At 54.0% G+C, this 19,267-nt stretch overlaps 1 protein-coding gene across 3 annotated transcripts; it reads right to left on the reverse strand.

The window, feature by feature from the left end:
• Nucleotides 1-81: 81 nt before the first annotated feature.
• VARS1 (valyl-tRNA synthetase 1) lies at nucleotides 82-18,333 on the reverse strand. 3 transcript variants are annotated; one of them, XM_032141308.2, is made up of 30 exons: nucleotides 18,113-18,333; nucleotides 17,398-17,817; nucleotides 15,558-15,692; nucleotides 15,329-15,467; nucleotides 14,964-15,088; nucleotides 14,787-14,874; nucleotides 14,443-14,543; nucleotides 14,182-14,309; nucleotides 8,154-8,318; nucleotides 7,829-7,910; nucleotides 7,178-7,297; nucleotides 6,977-7,085; nucleotides 6,797-6,891; nucleotides 5,680-5,770; nucleotides 5,305-5,429; nucleotides 5,114-5,217; nucleotides 4,869-5,027; nucleotides 4,671-4,761; nucleotides 4,431-4,536; nucleotides 4,273-4,343; nucleotides 4,063-4,188; nucleotides 3,601-3,705; nucleotides 3,452-3,520; nucleotides 3,287-3,365; nucleotides 3,023-3,150; nucleotides 2,580-2,735; nucleotides 2,190-2,396; nucleotides 2,007-2,118; nucleotides 1,549-1,874; nucleotides 82-226 (listed from the first exon to the last, which is right to left on the reverse strand). In XM_032141308.2, exons 2-30 carry the CDS (start codon nucleotides 17,782-17,784, stop codon nucleotides 158-160), a joined length of 3,798 nt encoding a protein of 1,265 aa, XP_031997199.1. In that variant the 5' UTR covers nucleotides 17,785-17,817; nucleotides 18,113-18,333; the 3' UTR covers nucleotides 82-157. The 3 variants fall into 3 exon arrangements, with proteins under 3 accessions (XP_031997199.1, XP_031997201.1, XP_058288259.1); XM_032141310.2 differs by having other exon boundaries at nucleotides 14,787-14,871; nucleotides 18,113-18,328; XM_058432276.1 differs by lacking the exon at nucleotides 15,558-15,692 and having other exon boundaries at nucleotides 18,113-18,332.
• Between the last annotated feature and the right edge of the window lie 934 nt (nucleotides 18,334-19,267).

A 19,267-nucleotide genomic window follows, 5' to 3' on the forward strand; every position in this document is an offset into this window, starting at 1 on the left:
CTCCCACCCTGCAGCCCCCAAGGATTCAGGCACCCAGCCCCTCTGCCCCCCTCTCTGCCCCCACCACAGATGACAAGAGGATTTTGTGGGAAAATATTTTATTGCTGCCATCCCCATGGTGAGCCGCTGGGGGTGAGGGGTGGAGCTGGGTGGTGGATCACAGCATCTTCTGGAACAGGGCAATGGCCTCGTCCACCTTCCTAAGCTCTGCTTCCGTCTGTTGGAGCTGGAATGGAACCAGGGGCTGGGTGAGGACCCAGGTCCAAGCGAAGAGACCCCCCAAACACCCAGGACAACAAAGTTGGAAAGATGAGCGAGGACCATGGGAGGCCAGTAGCTCAGAGGAGGCGTGAACCTGGCTGGCCTGGCTCCCCACCCATTCCCACCAGCACCCCCACTTCCACCACCACCTCTTGGGTCTTGCCTTTTCCCACCGAGTGGTCAGTCCCCAAGAACAAAGGAACCTCAGAGCCTACATGTTCCCCATTCAGTGTCCCCACCTAAGCAGGAGAGCACAGGCTCCCAGGCCGGTTACTTCATTTGTCAGATGATGATGATATTGCCCCCCTCCCAGGGCTCTTGGGAGAACCAAGTGAGATTAACCACGTCCACTCAAGGCTCTCTAGCTCTTAGCCTCCATGACTGGTTTTTCTCTGTGTCTGTGCAGTTTAATCCACTGCTCCCTGCTCCTCTCTGGCGGAACCCAGGAGGCAGGGGACAAATGAGACTGGCCTTCCAGGGTCAGCCCAGTAGGATTGAAAGTAAGTGGTGGGAGGCCCAAGGCTCCCTGACTACATGTGGACCCCAAGCCCAGCCCCAGGCATGCGGGTTTCCACATTTCGGGCAGCTGGGTGGGGTACGAAGGGTCTGGCTGGGAGATAGGATGCCTGGTTCTAGGTGAGCCTCCATCTCCGACCTGTTGTGTGACCCTGGGCTGTGCCCAGCCCCTGGCTGCTCCCCATGTGTAAGGGGAGGGCCTTCTATGGTCCCTGCTCAAAGCTCCTGGGCTCCATGCTCCCCAGTGGATTCCCCAGGGTTGGGTACAGAGTCCAGCTTCCAGACCAGAATTGGTTTTTGTTTTGGATTTTTTTTTTCTTTTTTTTTAAGACAGGGTCTTCTCTCTCTCTGTTGCCCAGGCTGGAGTGCAGTGGCATGATCTCGGCTCACTGCAGCCTTGACCTCCCAGGCTCAAGCAATCCGCCCACCTCAGCCCCCTAAGTAGCTGGGACCCCAGGTATGTGCCACTATGGCCGGCTAATTTTTGTATTTTTGTTGTAGAGATGGGATTTCACCACGTTGCCTGGTCTCAAACCCCTGGGCTCAAGTGATCCACCCACCTCGGCCTCCCAAAGTTCTGGGATTACAGGTGTGAGCCACTGAGTCAGGCTGTTTTGTTTTTTAAGGCTAGCGGGAGTGGAGAAGGAACAAAGAAATCTGTAACTGGTTATGATCAATTAGTTGTCAACACCACTGCACTCGGACCAGCCCAGACCAGGGTTTTGATGGAGGAAGTGGATGGTGTGGGAAATGCCCACCCAGGCCACACACCTTGGCTTCATCTGCCTCCTGGACTTCGAGGGGCACCTTGACAGGGTAGCCCGGGGCGGCACGGCGTTCCCGCAGACGCTGGGCCTGCCGCTGGGCCTCAACTCGCTTTGCTTGCAGCTTGCCCAGCTCCCGCGCAGGGTCCACCAGCCCCTGAAGCTGCAGGTGGATGGAGCAGCGATCAGAGGCCAGAGCCACAGCGCAGCCCTGGGGGACGGGAGCCCCCAGGGCCAGAACAGCCACCACACCTGCGCTGGCCAGCGCCTGCACGTAGCCCGACACCGCCGATGCCAGGGCGCCCGTGGCCTCATCCGCCACTTCCAGGAAACCTGCCAGGGAGGGAGAAAGGTGAGGCCTAACTCCATGGAGACAGGAAACCAAGCAGTCACTGCCGGACACTGGGTCCCAGAGTGGGCTGAGGGGACAGTGGGATGGGGCGGACATGGGGGCCTGAGGCTCACAGTCAGGCCGGATCCGGGTGAGGTTGTAGTCGGCCCGCAGGGAGCGCACGGCTCGCGTGATGCTTAGCGCCAGCTCAAGGGCGGCTTCTGCCTCGGGGTCCTTCCAGGAGCACTGTGGGGTGGAGGAGGGGGTGAGGGGGCCTGGAGGGCAGGTCAGACTCCCCTCTCCAGGCCATCCCATACCTCTGAGGGCTCCGGGTAGGGGGTAACACAGAGGCTAGGGGGACCTTGCGGCATCCTCCGGGGCAGCCTCTGGAACAGCTCCTCCGTCACGAAGGGCATGAAGGGTGAGAGCAGCCGCAGGCCAACGTCCAGGCAAGTGTACAGGGTCTGGCGGGCACACTCGGCTGCCACCTGGTCCACCCCATTCAGTACAGGTTTCAGGCACTCCTAGGGGACGAGAGGTACAGGGCTCATGGTTGGAGGTCTAGCCTTGAGCCCTCGCTGTGCCTGTGAGGACTGGGAAGGGGATGGGTTGGCTTAGGTCTCAAGGCCAGCTCTGGCAAAACTGAGCCCAGGGCTCTGCTGCCCACCCGCCCCCACCATCCCCTGCCCCGTTCTGCTCCTTCTCACCAAGTAGACATCACAGAGCTCATAGAGCCAGAAGCTGTACTGGGCAGTGGTGACGGCCGGGAAGTCGTAGGCCTGGAAGCCTTGATTGCTGAGCCTCACAGCCTCTGTCAGGCGGCTGCGAATCCAGCGGTCCACCAGGCTCTCATGGCCTCCGGGCTTGGGGAGAGAGGGTGTATCAGCCAGCGGGCCAGGGGAGGGTGCCAGAACTCCACGGGGGCAGGAGTCATGGGCAAATCTTCATCCAGAGTCTGATGAGCCCAAAGCAACCACCTATGTGCCAGGATCTGGGAAGAAGTGACAGGCCCCACTCCCCAGTGCCCTGGGCTTTCCCTTTAGCTGTCTGTCTCTGTGTCTATCTGTCCCCTCAGCTACATGAAGGCTGCTCCGGACAGGGGTATAGCCTGTGTGGGTGCTGCTAGCTTTGCTGCCCACCAGGTCCTTACCTGGGAGGTGGGTGAGGGCACAAAACCCTTCCCAAGGCCACGAAGGGCAAACTTGGTGGCATTCCAGAGCTTGTTGCAGAAGTGGCGGTAACCCAGTATGCGGTTCACATCCAGGTTGATGTCACGACCTGGGTCAGGGGTGAGATGTGAGTCCTCATCATCCTCTTCCCAGCCCATGCCCACCAGAGGCTCAGGGTTGAGAAGAGGGATGGGCCTCACAGAAGGAGGAAGGAGTGGCTGGGAGGGAAGCTTTGGGGGCCATACCCTGGGACGTGTAGGCACATAATCCAAACCGGAGAGCATCGGTGCCACACTCGGGAATCCCCGCTGGGAAGTCAGCTTTCTACAGGGAAGAGGCAGAGGGAGGAGCATCCTCAGCCAGCCCCGTCCACGCTGTGCTCCTGCTCAGCCCAGCCCAACCCTCCATACCTGCCCTTCTTTGGCCTTCTCCACCTCGCTGGGATCCAGGTTGCTGTTCAGTAGCTGGTCCTGGAGGCCCTGAGGGTGGAGTGGGAGCAGTCAGGTGGCTGTGACCACAGCCCCATGGCGCTTCCTGGCTGGCCCAGCACCCAGGCCACCTGTAGGGAGATTCCATAGATGACGTCCAGGGGATCGATGACATTGCCTAGAGACTTGCTCATCTTCCGGCCGTGAGCATCTCGCACGATGGCATGGAGGTAGACCTGCAGAGGAGGTGAGGAGGCCCGTGAGACTCAGTCCTCTCCTTCCCCGGCCTCAGTGCCCCGACCAGGACTGTGTCTGGTCTACCCCACTGTGAACCTCAGGTCCCACCAAGTGTCCCCAAGAGCTCATTCAGCGCTTTTATGTGAATCAGAAGCACTCCTTCCTCTGGGAAGATGAAGCCCTGGGCACAGGAATCACTGAGCAGGTCCCAGGCTGGATTTCAACCCCACACCAGCCCCTGGGTCAGGCCCGCCCACAGCTAACCCCATGCCCCAGCCACGCGGGGCCTGTGCTGCAGCACAGGACGGTAGGAGAGGAGGCTGGGGGCGATGGGAGGGTCTCGGCTGTCTCCGCACCTCTCTAAAGGGCAGCCTGCCCGTGAGCTTCAGGCCCAGCATGACCATCCGGGCCACCCAGAAGAAGAGGATGTCGTGACCGGTCTCCAGCAGTGTCCCAGGGTAGAACACATTCAGGTCTTCTGACTGAGGGCAGACCAGGGTGTGAAGGGGAGCCAACACCCACCCTCCAGTCCCCTGTCCCGCCAAGCTCCGGCCCCAGGAACATACCGGGTTGGGCCAGCCCAAAATGGATAAGGGGAAGAGGCCGGAGGAGAACCAGGTATCCAATACATCCTCATCTGAGAGAGGCCAAAGGTCAGAGGTCAGAGGGAGTGTGAAGCTCTGCCCCCCACAACTCCCTCCAAACCCTCAAAGCCCCGCCTTGCCTTGCTGGAGACTGATCTTGTCAGGGGACACTCCGAACTCCTTGGCTGCCTTCTCCCGGGCCTCTGCCTCATTGCGTCCACTCACCCAGTACCGCCCGTCAGGGTCCTGCCACAGGTGCAGTGATTACCCAAGGGGGTGTGTCTGCTTCTGGCTCACCCTGCCCCTCCCCCCACTAAGGACCCAGTAAACCCACCGCTCCCCCAGGGTGTCCCAGCAGCTAGCTCTGGCCCTCTGCTCACCTCCCCAGGGGGCACAGCTGGGTCATTGACAGTGACAAAGTAGGCTGGGATGCGATGGCCCCACCACAGCTGTCTGGAAATGCACCACTCCCTGCAAATGTCGGGGAGGAGAAATCAGGGAGGGCCTGGTGGAGCCTGGCCCGAGTGAGCCCTGCTCAGTCCTCGGCAAGCCCCTCCCACACTGAGGGCCCTACACACCGGATGTTGTCCATCCAGGCATGCCATGTGCGCTGATGGGCCTCAGGCAGGATGCGGAGGTCACCCCGAGTCACAGCGGCGCTGGCAGCCTGGGCCATCTCCCCGCAGCGAACGTACCACTGCGGCCGCAGCAGAGGCTCTACCACGTCCTTCGACCGGCTGGGGGTACATGTAGGTGAGAAGGCCAGGTGCTAAAACCCTGAGGAGCCCTCCATCCTCCTCCCGTCCCAGGCCCCCACCCTCACTTGCAAAGTGGCACCACCATGGGGTTGTCCTCAATGCCACGGAACAGTCCCCGCTCCTTCAGCGCCACCAGCACCGCTTTCCTGGCCTCAAACCTGGGCAGGCCCTGGGTAGGAATGAGGCCTCATCATGGCAATGCCCAGCCATCCCTCCATCTCCCTGACCCGGGCACTCTTGCCCCAGGCAGCCTCACCAGGAAAGGTGGAGGCACGTTGATGAGGGCCCCCTGGGAGTCCATGATGCTGATGGCCTCCAGCCCGTGCCGCTGCCCAACTTCATAGTCGTTTTGGTCATGTGCTGGGGTGATCTTCACAGCACCTGGGTGTACGTCGCGATGCCCAGATCATGAGGGAGTCCACAGAGCTCCTTCCTACACTCACCTCTTTTGCTGAAAGATGTAGCTCAGAGACCACTCCTGGCCCCCACTTGTCTAATACAGTCCCTTGAGAACCACCCCAAGCTCTGTCTATTTGGCTGAAGCTTATTTTCTTTTTCGCTGAGAGAAGATGGACAGCTAAGGTGCAGCTCCAGTCTTTTCCTCTCCCTACAGGACCAGCCCCTTGCCCACCTGTGCCGAAGTCCATGTCCACAAATTCATCAAAGACAATGGGAAGGCTCCGAGGCAGGAATGGGTGGATCACGTTCTTCCCCTTCAGGTGCTGGGGGCGGAAAGATATCAAAAATACATGAAGCGGGGCCAGACACTGTGATTCCCACCTGTAATCCCAGAACTGTGGGAGGCTGAGGCGGGCAGATCACTTGAGGCCGGGAGTTGGAGACCAGCCTGGCCAACATGGCGAAACCTCATCTCTACTAAAAATACAAAAAAAAAATTAGCCAGGTGTAGTGACGTGTGCCTGTAATCTCAGGTACTCAAGAGGCTGAGGCACGAGCACTGCTTGAACCCGGGAGGTGGAGGTTGCAGTGAGCCAAGATGGTGCCACTGCACTCTAGCCTGGGCAACAGAGTGAGACCCTCTCTCAAAAAAATAAAAATAAAAGCATGAAGGGTCTTGGTGCCATGGCTCACATCTGTAATCCCCACACTTTGGGAGGCTGGGGCAGGAGGCTTCCTTGAGGCCAAGAGTTCAAGATCAGCCTGGTTAACAGAGCAAGACCTTGTCTCTATTTAACTTTTTTTTTTTTTTTTTTGAGACGGAGTTTCGCTCTGTCGCCAAGGCTGGAGTGCAGCGGAGTGATCTCGGCTCACTGCAACCTCCGCATCCCAGGTTCAAGCGATTCTCCTGCCTTAGCCTCCTGAGTAGCTGAGATTACAGGCACCTGCCACTACAACCGGCTAATTTTTTGTATTTTTAGTAGAGATGGGGTTTCACTATGTTGGCCAGGCTGGTCTCGAACTTGTGACCTTATGATTCGCCTGCCTCAGCCTCCCAAAGCGCTGGGATTACAGGCATGAGCCACCATGCCCGGCTACTTAACTTTTTAAAAATGCACGAAGGGCTGGGCCCAAGTCCTTCCTTTCCAGGGTCCTGACTAGCCCAACACTTGAACTCCCCCAAACAGTCCCTAATAGCTCTACCCTCAGAGCTGGGAAAGAAACTGAAGACCAGCTTCTAACCCAGTTTCCTCTCCTCAGCCAGGGACCTAAATCCAACCCCTCCACTCCATAAGGATGGGAGCCCTTTTTGGCCAGGACTTCTTCCCTAACTGTGGACAGTCCCCCACCTGGTATCTGGTATCTTTGGGGTGCACAGCTACAGCCACATCTCCCAGCATTGTCTCGATCCGAGTTGTTGCCACCACCACCTCCTCGTCGCTGTCTGGGGTGACAGAAGGCCTTGTGGTCTTGGCCCTGGCCCCTTCCTGCCACTCCCAGCCCAGGATCCTGGTGCCCCTGGCTCCTACCTGAGCCTTGGACCTTATAGGCAAAGGACACGAGGACCCCGAACTCCACCTTCTCCTTGTAGCCAGGCACGGAGAGCAGGGTGCGACCTGTCAGCTCCTTCTTATCCACCTGTAAAATGGGTATTTAGAGGCGTGGCCCAGGGGCCAGGGCCAGGGCCTGGGTAGATTGGAGATGGAGACAGGCCAGGTTGGGGGGCGCACCTCAATGTCAGAGATGGCAGAGTTGAGGGTGCAGGACCAGTTAACAAGGCGGGTACTGCGATAGATGACGCCTTCCTCGTGAAGCCGGACAAAGGCCTCTGTCACAGCTGCTGAGAGTTTCTGGGGTGGAGCAGGGAGAAGTCAGAGAGATGGGCCTTGTGCCTGGAAGCCCAGGCAGACACCCAGGGCTCCAGTGAGGCCTTGCCCATACAGAGTCCCACTGGCCAGCACAAAGACCCCTCTGAGGGGAGTACTTTCCTTCTTTCCTTGAGGGGGAGAGAGGACTAAGGGAACACAAGAGCAGGCAACAAGCCTTGTGATGCTGCAGATGGCGAGGAAGACACTCAGCTGGGGACAAATACTGGTGCAGAGGACCCTGGGAGTTCAGGCTCCATGGGAGACGGGGTCCTGATCATGTGCCATCTGGAGGAATCTGGAGCTCCCAGAGCCAAGACAGGAAACATGAAGTGCCGTGATATGGAAAGTGCCATGGTGAGGGGTGGGAAGTGGCGTTTGCAGCTGAGCCCTCCATGGTATTTTACATGGGCCAGCTCCTGAGAGAGGGCCACAGCACCTGTGCTCTCTCCTGTGGGGGTCCCACCCTGGGGAGACTCCTACTCCTGCCCCATCTTTGACACTCCTCCCACGCACAGGGTCCATGGTGAAACAGGCTCGATCCCAGTCCAAGGAGCTGCCGAGCTTCTTCAACTGGTGGTAAATCCGGTCACCTTTCCTGGAATTAGACAGACAGGCTGAGGTCAGCACTCATGCCTGGGCTGGAGGGAGACTTCAGGTGGCTGACTGGGCAGTGTGGAGATCACCCATCCCCTTGAAATGTACCTGGGCCCTAGAGCCACTGACTCTGCCTCTGTGAGAGGGTCTGACCCTGTGGCCAGGGGTTACAAGTGACAGAGGTCTTCTGGATAGGGGACAGGGAGGCAGGGCTGCGATGCCCACAGGGATGCTGCATACTCACTCCTCCTTCCACTTCCAGACCTCCTGTAGAAAGGCCTCGCGGCCCAGCTGGTGCCGGCTCAGTCCCTGCTCACGCCATAGCTTCTTCTCCACCACCACCTGGGTGGCAATACCTGCATGGTCACAGCCAGGGTTCCACAGGGTGGTCTCCCCACGCATGCGGTGCCTGTTGGGGGGCATGGAGGACCAGAGGGTGAGCCAGGCCAGTGGTGCCTGCCACCAAAGAAAGCAGAGGCTTCAGGCAACGAGTCAATGGACTAAATAAAGAAGCAGGCAGGCCGGGCGCGGTGGCTCACGCCTGTAATCCCAGAACTTTGGGAGGCTGAGGTGAGCAGATCACCTGAAGTGGGGGAGTTCGAGATCAGCCTGGCCAACATGGTAAAATCCCGTCTCTACTAAAAATACAAAATTAGCTGGGCATGGTGGCATGCACCTGTAATCCCAGCACTTTGGGAGGCCGAGGTGGGTGGATCACCTGAGGGAGGGAGTTCAAGATAAGCTTGGCCAACATGGTAAAACCCTGTCTCTACTAAAAATACAAAATTAGCTGGGCATGGTGGCGGGTGCCTGTAATCCCAGCTACCTGGGAGGCTGAGGCAGGAGAACTGCTTGAACCTGGGAAGCAGAGGTTGCAGCAAGCCGGGATTATGCCATTGCACTCCAGCCTGGGTGACAGAGTGAGACTCCATCTCCAAAAAACAAACAAACAAAAAAAGAAAGAAGCAGGGGTGGAGCTGGAACCCTTGTGATTCTAAAGCTAGTCAAGGAGAAAAGATTTGCAGGAAGAGCCAAGGCAATACGGAAAAAGAACAAAGACAGGCATGCATGGTGGCTCACACCTGTAACCCCAGGACTTTGGGAGGCCAAAGCGAGTGGATCACTTGAGGACAGGAGTTCGAGACCAGCCTGACCAACATGGCGAAACCCTGTCTCTACCAAAAATTAGCCAAGATGGTGGTGCATACCTGTAATCCCAGCTACTTGGGAGGCTGAAGCACGAGAATTGCTTGAACCCGGGAGGGGGAGGTTGCAGTGAGCTGAGATTGTGCCACTGCACTCCAGCCTGGATGATAGAGTGAGACTCTGTCTCAAAAACAACAACAACAACAAAAAAAACAAAGAGGAGGCTCCTGCCAAACAGGATAGCAAAAGTTCTAATTGTTAAAATAAGTTACTAAACAGGAACAAAATAGTGCCTGGTAACAGATACAAGCAAATTTAGTATTTGTGAAAGGTGGCACTTCCAATCAGTAAAATAAGGATAAACTATTCAAAATATTTGTTTGGAACAACTAGCTAATTATTTGGAAGAAATCTCCCCCTTACCAATAGTCACAAAAAGAAACTTTAGATAGATTAAAGAATTCAAGCCAGGCACAGTGGCTCAAGCCTATAACCCCAACACTTTGGAAGGCCAAGGTGGGAGGACTGCTTGAGCCCAGGAGTTGCAGACTAGCCTGGGCAACATAGTGAGACCTAGTCTCTGCAAAAAAAAAAAAAAGCCAGGCATGGTGGCGTGCACCTTTGTTCCCAGCTACTTGGGTGGCTGAGGTTGAGGCTGCACCGAGCTGTGATTGTGCTGTGACTGTGCTGTGACCATGCCAATGCACTCCAATCTGACCAACAGAGTGAGAGAGACTCTGTCTCAAAAATAAATAAATAAACAAATAAATAAAAATTAAAAGTTGATATAACTCTATTCCATTAAAGTAATGGGAGTGTCTCACATTTTATTTAAACCACGTGCACTGGAAAAAAATGTGGCTACCTTAAGAGTTTTATAAGAAGTATGTGGCCAGGCGCGGTGGTTCATGCCTGTAATCCTAGCACTTTGGGAGGCCGAGGCAGGCGGATCACTTCAGGTTAGGAGTTCGAGACCAGCTTGACATGGCAAAACTCTGTCTACTAAAAATGCAAAAGAATTAGCTGGGCGTGGTGGTGCATGCCTGTATTCCCAGCTACTCAGGAGACTGAGACATGAGAATCGCTTGAACCCGAGTGGTTGAGGGTGCAGTGAGACGAGATCGCATCACTGTGCTCCAGCCTGGGCGACAGAGCGAGACTCTGTCTCAATTTAAAAAAAAAAAAAAGTATTCATTCTGTTCTCATGTAAACAAACTTGGAGGCCAGGTATGGTGGTTCATGCCTGTAGTCCCAGCACTTTGAGAGACTGAGGCAGGAGGATTGCTTGAGCCCAGAAGTTCGAGACCAGCCTAGGCAACACAGCGAGACCCTCTCTCGGTTTTGTTAAAAAATTGAAAAACAAGGCCGGGCGTGGTGGCTCACGCCTATAATCCCAGCATTTTGGGATGCCAAGGCACGCAAATCACGAGGTCAGGAGATCGAGACCATCTTGGCTAACACGGTAAAACCCCGTCTCTACTAAAAATAAAAAAAAAATTAGCCAGGCGTGGTGGCGGGCACCTATAGTCCCAGCTACTCAGGAGGCTGAGGCAGGAGAATGGTGTGAACCTGGGAGGCAGAGCTTGCAGTGAGCAGAGATTGTGCCACTGCACTCCAGCCTGGGTGACAGAGTGAGACTCCATTTCCAAAAAAAAAATTGAAAAATTGAAAAACAAAACAAAAACGCAAACACAAACACAAACAACTTGGCCATTGTATGTTATATGTATTTAACAGAACTTTGGCTGGGTGAAGTGGCTCATGCCTGTCATCCTAGCACTTTGGGAGGCCGAAGCGGGCGGATCACAAGGTCAGGAGTTCAAGACCAGCCTGACCAACATGGTGAAACCCCGTCTCTACTAAAAATACAAAAATTTGCCAGGTGTGGTGGCGTGCACCTGTAATCCCAGCTACTCAGAAGGCTGAGGCAGGGGAATAGCTTGAACCCGGGAGGCAGAGGTTGCAGTAAGCACGCACCACTGCACTCCAGCCTGGGAAACAGAGCAAGGCTCTGTCTCAAAAAAAAAAAAAAAAAAAACCAGGCCAGGCATGGTGGCTCACGCCTGTAATCCCAGCACTTTGGGAGGCTGAGGCGAGCGGATCATGAGGTCAGGAGATCGAGACCACTCTGGCCAACACGGTGAAACCCTGTCTCTACTAAAAAGGATACAAAAAATTAGCCGGGCGTGGTGGCGAGCTAGGGAGGCTGAGGCAGGAGAATGGCGTGAACCCGGGAGGTGGAGCTTGCAGTGAGCCAAGATTGCGCCACCGCACTCCAGCCTGGGCAACAGAGAGAGACTCTGTCTCAAAAAAAGAATAATAATAATAAAAATTAAAAAAAAACATATAACTGTTTTCCCAGCTCTCATTTACTTGCAAAATGCACAATCAAACATTATATCCCCAGTGCTCAGAGCAGGGGTGGCACATAGTTGGGCCCAGTAAATATTTTTTTACCACATTAATTTAGTACATAAGACACCAGAAAAAATTCCCAAAATTTAAATATAATAAACCCTGGTTTCCAAAAATGGTAAAGTTATTTTAAAATACTTTTTAAAAAGATTTGTCGCCTAGAATATTACTTTGTATTTATTACTAATTAAAATATTAATATTTTAATATAAATATTAACAGTGAAAACAAACAGTAACAGAAAACAGGAGAAACATTTACAATTAACAGGAAAACTACCACACAATAATACAACAAAAACATTTATAATATATAACAAAAAAAAAACAATACCCAGAACAGGTAAAGAATTCTCAAAAAAAAATTAAAAAGAAAAACAACAAAGAATCAATAGAAAAATGGGCAGAAGATAGATACAGACAATTCACATACGGGTGAACCTGACTGGCCAAAAAACATGAAAATAGGCACAACTTCAATAGCAATCAGAAAGGTACAAAGTAAAGTAACAGAGGTATCTTTTTTTGCCCATCAGATTGGCAAAACTAATTAGGCAACCCTAATGCTCAGGCTTGGCAAGGGTGGGGAAATGAACACTCTCACAGCAATTCCTGGAGGTATCAATCAGCAAAGCCATTCTGCAGGGCAACTTGGCAGCTTCCGTTTGTACTTAATATAGGTGTGCCCCTGCCGACCTAGCAGTTTCACTTCTTGATAGCTACACCAGAGAAACCCTTCCACACATGCTTGAGCAGGCATGTAGAGCAGGGGTATCCAATCTTTTGGCTTCCCTGGGCCAGATGGAGGAATTGTCTTGGGCCACACATAAAATACACTAACACTGGCCGGGTGCAGTGGCTCACGCCTGTAATCCCAGCACTTTGGGACTCCGAGGCGGGCGGATCACGAGGTCAGGAGATCGAGACCATCCTGGCCAACATGGTGAAACCCCATCTCTACTAGAAATACAAAAAAAAAAATTAGCTGGGCGCAGTGGCGGGCACCTGTAGTCCCAGCTACTAGGGAGGCTGAGGCAGGAGAATGGCGTTAAGGTGGGAGGCGGAGCTTGGAGCTTGCTGTGAGCCGAGATCTCACCACTGCACTCCAGCCTGGGCGGTAGTGCAAGACTCATCTCAAAAAATAAATAAATAAATAAAAAATAAAAATAAATTTAAAAAAATACACTAACATTAATGATAGCTGATGAGCTTAAAAAAAAAAAAAAATCGCAAAAAAATTCTTAAATGTTTAAAGAAAGTTTACAAATTTGAGTTAGGCCGCATTCAAAGCCGTCCTGGGCCGCATGTGGCCCACAGGCTGCAGGTTGGACAAACTTCATGTACAGGGATGTGCATTAGAGTAAGGTTTTCAACAGAAAAAAAAAACAAAAAAACAGAATGAATCATTAATTAAAAAGTGACTCCAGGCCGGGAGCAGTGGCTCACGCTTGCAATCCCAGCACTTTGGGAGGCCGAGACAGGCAGATCACCTGAGGTCAGGAGTTCGAGACCAGCCTGGCCAACATGGTGAAACCCCATCTCTACTAAAAATACAAAAATTAGCCGGGTGCGGTGGCAGGTGCCTGTAATGCCAGCTACTTGGGAGGCTGAGGCAAGAGAATCGCCTGAACCTAGGAGGTGGAGGTTGCAGTGAGCCAAGATCGCACCACTGCACTCCAGCCTGAGCAAAAGGAGCGAAACTCTCTCAAAGAAAAAAAAAAAAGAAAAGAATGACTTCACTATGGTATAGCCACACTATGAGATATTATGGAACAATTAAAAAGAAGGAAGTCAGTAGGTGTGGTATGTGTGTAAGGACAAGGAAAGATCTCCAAGAGAAAGTGTTAAGTGTAAGAAGAAAGCTAGAGCATAACATGTGTAATGTGAACCCTTTATGTTAAAAAATAGAAAAGACTCACCCAAAAGGAGAACTATAAATTTCTATGCGTACATGTATATGTAAGTAAATAGGAAAGATCTGGAAAGATACACATCAAAGTGATAACAATGGCTCCTACTTTAGGAGGAAGTAGGTGTGGAGGGGAATGGTCAAGGAGATTTGAAACTTTAAATTTCTTATAAGAATATATTCATATATTTTGGTCAGTTGTGGTGGCGCATTCCTGTAATCCCAACTACTTGGGAGGCTGAGGCAGAAGAATCACTTGAACCCAGGAGGCGGAGGTGGCCATGAGCCGAGATGGTGTCACTGCACTCCGGCCTGGGCAACAGAACGAGACTCTGTCTCCAAAAATATATATATATATTCATATGTTCCTAATTAAATTCAAAATAATGTTATTGTTAATAGAAAAAGAAGGGAGAGACTGGGTGTGGTGCCTCACACCTATAATCCCAGCACTATGGGAGTCTGAGGCAGGAAAATCACTTGAGCCAGGAGTTGGAGACCAGACTGAGCAACAAAGCGAAAACTCATCTTTACAAAAAATTAAAAATTAAATTAAATTAAATTAAAATTAAATAAAGAAAGAAGGGAGAGAAGACAGTCTGCAAGTGGCAGTGTTGCATGGGAGTACTGGACTAGGAGAGGAAGCTAAATGATCAGATGGGAATGACAGAGAGAAGTGTAGCGCCACTGTCGGCAGAGGTGAGCACCAACCCAGAAGGAGAGAGGGTTGGGGGGCTGTCAGGGAAGAGGAGAGAGCCAGACTAGGCAGAGGGAACCAGAGGAAGGTGCAGATAGAAGCTCACCACCGAGTCAGGGAGTCCTGGATGGCGTTGGTGAGCGCGTGGCCCAGGTGCAGGGAGCCTGTCACATTGGGGGGTGGGATGCACATCATGAAGACACCTCGGGGATTTGCTGCTGACACATTAGGACGCTGATGGTGGAGAAGGATGGCACATGTTTAAGGCCTCAGGTCACCTCTCCCAGCCCCTCCCAGGCAACACATCCTTCAGTCCTGCCCTTCCCCACCCCACCCACTCTGGGCCTGGGCAGCAGTGCCCACTCACCCCATACTCTGGCTTGAAGAAGCCCTGCTGCTCCCACCAAGGGTACCAGGCAGCCTCCACATACCGAGGGCTGTAGGAGTCGGGCATGGGGCCACTGACATCTGGGGGAGAGGAAGGGAGGGCTCAGTGCCGTGGCTGGGAGCACTGGGAAGGAGACGTGCTGGCAGAGAGGGATCAGGATCTCCGTCACTCACATCATAGGACAGGCATTTGAGGGGCCTAGGGGCAGGGCAGGGGGTCTGCAAATCCTCACCAAACAAAGTAGTGAGAGCAAGAATAGAGCAAGATAGGGTGAAAACTTAGAAGGGGCTGCTGAGGGGTGAGCCCTTTCCCACTCCTAGTACCTTTCTTTTCCCCGGGTGGGGTTGGGAGGTCATAAGTAATGACCCCAGGATCCCGTTTCTCCCTCTTCTCTGGTTTTGGTTTCTTCTGCTTGGGAGGGAGAATACATAGGCCCAGGCATCAGCCACCCCATCACTGCAGACATCAACTTTCCTTCCAGCTCCACCCTTGCCTCTCACCTCCCCTGGAGGTGGCTGCTGCTGTTGGATCTTCTGCTTCTGTTGGAATTTCTCTAGCTTCTCCCGTTTCTTTGCCTCTTTCTTGAGCTGAGCAGCTGTCTTTGGGAGGGCAGGAGCCTCGGGGCCTAGAGAGAGGTGCAGAAATTCAGACTCAGCCAGCTGGGGACCCTCTTGGATGGCGCTACTAGGTTTCAAATGGGCTATTTCAGATGCCCGAGGTCTCACCCATGCTGACCTCCCCCCTCTCCTTCCTCTCCCGCAGGATGCTGCCCCAGTGATTCTGCCATTTCTAAGAAAAAAAGAAAGTGAGTTGCATGGAAAGCCCCAGGGAAACCCCTATCCTCCAACTCCTCGCCCTTCCTCACCTGGCTGATGAGAGAGAGGCCTGGCTCCTGAGTATAGAACCACTTCTCCCAGCACGGCTCGGAATTCTGGCTGCCGGACACATGTGACAAACCAGCGAGTCACATTATTCCAGATCCGGCGAGCAGGTGGGTCTAGGACCTGGAACAGGAAATAAATGACTATTCTCAGTCACCCTACAGTGAGGTCTGAGGAGAGCAGTCTTGTTCTTCCCCAGGCCTGGTGACTCACGTATCGGAAAGGCAGCAGCAAGGCTGTGACAGCCGCCAGGTCAGCCAGAGTGGGGGCCTCCCCAGCCAAGTAGGTGTGCAGCCGAAGCCACTCCTCCAAGGGGCTCAGGGCCCTGCCCAGGGCCCCCAGCACAGCCTGGCAGGAAGGGGAAGAAGTGTGAGACAAGGTTTGGCCCACCTCCATCTCCCACCACAGCCCAATCCATGTGGCCTCCCTCCACCCCACTCTCACAAATCACCACCTCTGAGTCCCATTTCTTCACTCAAACAGTCACAATAAAAATACTTCTGGGCGGATCACAAGGTCAGGAGATCGAGACCATCCTGGCTAACATGGTGAAACCTCGTCTCTACTAAAAATACAAAAAACAATAGCCAGGTGTGGTGGCGGGCGCCTGCAGTCCCAGCTACTTGGGAGGCTGAGGCAGGAGAATAGCGTGAACCCGGGAGGCGGAGCTTGCAGTGAGCCGAGATCGTGCCACTGCACTCCAGCCTGGGCGACGGAGAGAGACTCCATCTCAAAACAAACAAACCAACAAATAAAAAAAACTTCTGACTCATCCAACAAATCCCTGCTCAATACTTATGTGTTAGATGCAATATGTTAAGCATAGAAGTAAAGATTATATGAGGCAACTCAATAACTGCCAGGTTCAGGACATCAATAAATATGTATTAAGTACTTCTCCAGGGAATGAGAGGGCAACACGAACAGATGGACAGAGCCCTGACCTGGTAGAGTTAACATTCTTGTAGGGGAACAACAAATGAGCAAATGTAAAATGCAGTGCCCTATTTTTCTTAACTCCTATGAAGAAAAATAAAGCGGAATGAGGGGAACAGGGGCCGGGCGCGGTGGCTCACGCCTGTAATCTCAGCACTTTGGGAGGCCGAGGCGAGCAGACCATCTGAGGTTAGGAGTTCAAGACCAGCCTGGTCAACACGACAAAACCCCATCTCTATTAAAAATCCAAAAAATAGCTGGGCAAGGTGGCGGGCGCCTGTAATCCCAGCTACTCAGAAGGCTGAGGCAGGAGAATCGCTTGAGCGGTAAGCTGAGATCGCCCTATCGCACCATGGCACTCCAGCCTGGGCAACAAGGAGATTCCGTCTCAAAAAAAAAAAAAAAAGAAAAAGAAATAAAACAGGGGAACAGGGAATTCCAGGAGAGAGGGACTCTATTTTATTTGTTTGTTTGGACAGACATTCTGAATGCAAGGACTCTATTTTAGACAGGGTGATCACAATATAAGGGAGCAAGTCAGGGTCTGTCACATTCATTCATCCATTCAAGAAATACTAATTTTCCATCATGTGCTCAACACCATGTAAGGAGGCAGAGTTGAAAGTACACCAAGGCACAGGTCTCCTTTGGAAGGACTGATAGTTACAATCTGGCAGGGTTATCTCTCCTCTCACTTACCTTCCTCATTTCATTTCTCTTTTATCTCCTCCCAGCAATTGTCATCTCTCCCTCACCCAGTCTTTTCCTACAATTCAAGTAACTTCTATCCTCATCAATTTCAGACTCATCAAACTTTTACTAAGAGACTTTAAAAGTGCCTGGCACTAAACTACGTGCTCTGCGCACATCTTTTAATCTTACTAACTCAGTGAGGCAAGCATTACATCAACTTGCCTGTGTGTTCATAGACATAGGAAAACCAAGACAAAGAGGGTTTATGAAACGTGCCCAGGGTTACCATACCAGTTTGCAATCTGGGATTTGATCACTCTTTTCCCACATCTGATGTACTACCTTCTTGTCTTATTGTCCATTCCAGTCCTCGCTTCCCTCCTCTGAATTTCTCCCCTCCCCCTCTTCTGTACAACCCCCTCACCTGGGGGTCCTGGGCCGAGCTTCGGAGTCCCAGGGCAGGCAGCGTTGCTCCACAGGCAGCTGGTATTAACTCCGTGTCGGCGTAACTGACCCACTGTTGGACAAGGACAGCCGCCCGGCTGCCCCCTGGGCCCCCCAGGCCTGCTGGCCACAGCAGCTGGGCCACAGCCGTGGCCCCCCACACCCAGAGCCCACCGGGCCCCTGCTCCAGGGCCGGCAGGCGGGGTGGGGGAAAGGGAGTCCTGCTAGTCGGGGGCGGCTGGAGACAGATGCGGGGGTGGGTTCCTCCCCATCCGGGACCCTCCCCAGCCTCCCCATAGCGAGCGGCTATGAGGGCTCGGAGGCTGGGGAAGGCATCTGGGTGAGGGGAGACGTAGAGGATGGACATAGTTATGAGAGGGTCCGAACGAAGTGGAAAAACCTAAGGAGAAAGAGAGACAGGGGAAGACTGAGGGATCGAGGTGGGTCCTATGTTTGAGTAGAGAGGGGACTCTCACGGGAGCTCCATCGCCGCAGACACCCGAGTCCCCCAGGACTGAAGGTCTGACCAGGCAGGCTGTCAGGAGCCGAGGACCTGGCTCTCAGAGGGGCAGTGTCAGTGGGGAGTTCCTGGGGAAGAGGGACTATCCATGATCGCGGGGCTTCGGGGAGTGTGGAAGGCTCTCAGGAGCGGGTCGGCGTCTGGTTGCACGCGGGTTCGAGCCGCGTGTACGTACTGGAGGGAGATGGTCAGACTGGGCCGGGAATCCACCTCACAGCCAGGCGCCAGCCGCGGCTGGACCGGCCGAGCGGCCGGGGCAGAGGAGTCGAGCGGGCAGAGACGGTGGGCGGCTCTTCTGGTGACCCTAGTTCCCTGAGATGGCCGCCCCGGCAGCCGGCGCCCACGTGTTCCCCCCTTTGTGACAGGAAGCGTTTCCGGGCCTGCGGGTCCTGGCGGGGGCGGCCGTGCCCCGCCTGCGAGTACGCGCCCGCCGTGTCCGACACTGCCCCGGGGGCCGCGCGGCCCGCAGCCCGCCGCTCTCACGAGGAACAGCGCGGGGCGCGGGGCGCTGGGCGCGGACACAGGACGAGAAGACACCCCTGGGCACCACCCTCCCGTCAGGCGCCGCCACGGGCACCTTGTGCGGGTCCTCGGCCGGGTGGCGAGGGCGGCGCCCAGCGGACAGCTAGGGAACTGGCCCAAGACGGTCGGCCGGCCCTGCCAGTGGAGGGCGTTCCCCACCCGGTAGCGGGGAGGTGCCCAGCAGGGAGCCGACTGATGAGGACCGAAGAGGAGGTCCATTTGCCGAGGACCTGGCGTCCAGCTTCCTCTTTGAGCCTCATCTCCTCATGTATGAAAAAAGGGTGACGGCCGGGCGCAGTGGCTCACGCCTATAATCCCAGCACTTTGGGAGGCCGAGGTGGGCGGATCACCTGAGGTCAGAAGTTCAAGACTAGCCTGGCCAAGGTGGTGAAAGCCTGTCTCACGCCTGTAATCCCAGCGCTCTGGGAGGCCGAGGCGGGTGGATGACCAGGTCAGGAGTTCAAGACCAGCCAGGCCAGGATGGTGAAACCCCGTCTCTACTAAAAATACAAAAATTGGCCAGGTGTGGTGGCAGGCGCCTGTAATCCCAGCTACCCCAGAGCCTGAGGGAGGGAATTGCTTGAATCCTGGAGGTGGAGGTTGCAGTGAACCAAGATCGTGCCACTGCACTCCAGCCTGGCGACAGAGCTGGAGTATTTGTAAAAATACAAAAATTAGCCAGGCATGGTGGCACACACCTGTAATCCCAGCTACTTGGGAAGCTGAGGCAAGAAAATCACTTGAACCTGGGAGGCGGAGATTGCAGAGCTAAAATCACACCACTGCAGTCCAGCCTGGGTGACAATGT

Source organism: Hylobates moloch, unplaced genomic scaffold (assembly GCF_009828535.3).
Source record: "Hylobates moloch isolate HMO894 unplaced genomic scaffold, HMol_V3 SCAFFOLD_20, whole genome shotgun sequence".
Lineage (NCBI taxonomy): Eukaryota > Metazoa > Chordata > Mammalia > Primates > Hylobatidae > Hylobates > Hylobates moloch.

Excerpts from the sequence above, each read along its gene's own strand:
- VARS1 (XM_032141308.2), bottom strand. The coding sequence starts at position 17,784 with ATGTCCATCCTCTACGTCTCCCCTCACCCAGATGCCTTCCCCAGCCTC. Across the intron at positions 5,771-6,796 it reads CCAAAGATACCAGATACCAG|CACCTGAAGGGGAAGAACGT; the intron begins GTGGGGGACTGT and ends TTCCGCCCCCAG. Across the intron at positions 5,430-5,679 it reads GGACATGGACTTCGGCACAG|GTGCTGTGAAGATCACCCCA; the intron begins GTGGGCAAGGGG and ends ACGTACACCCAG.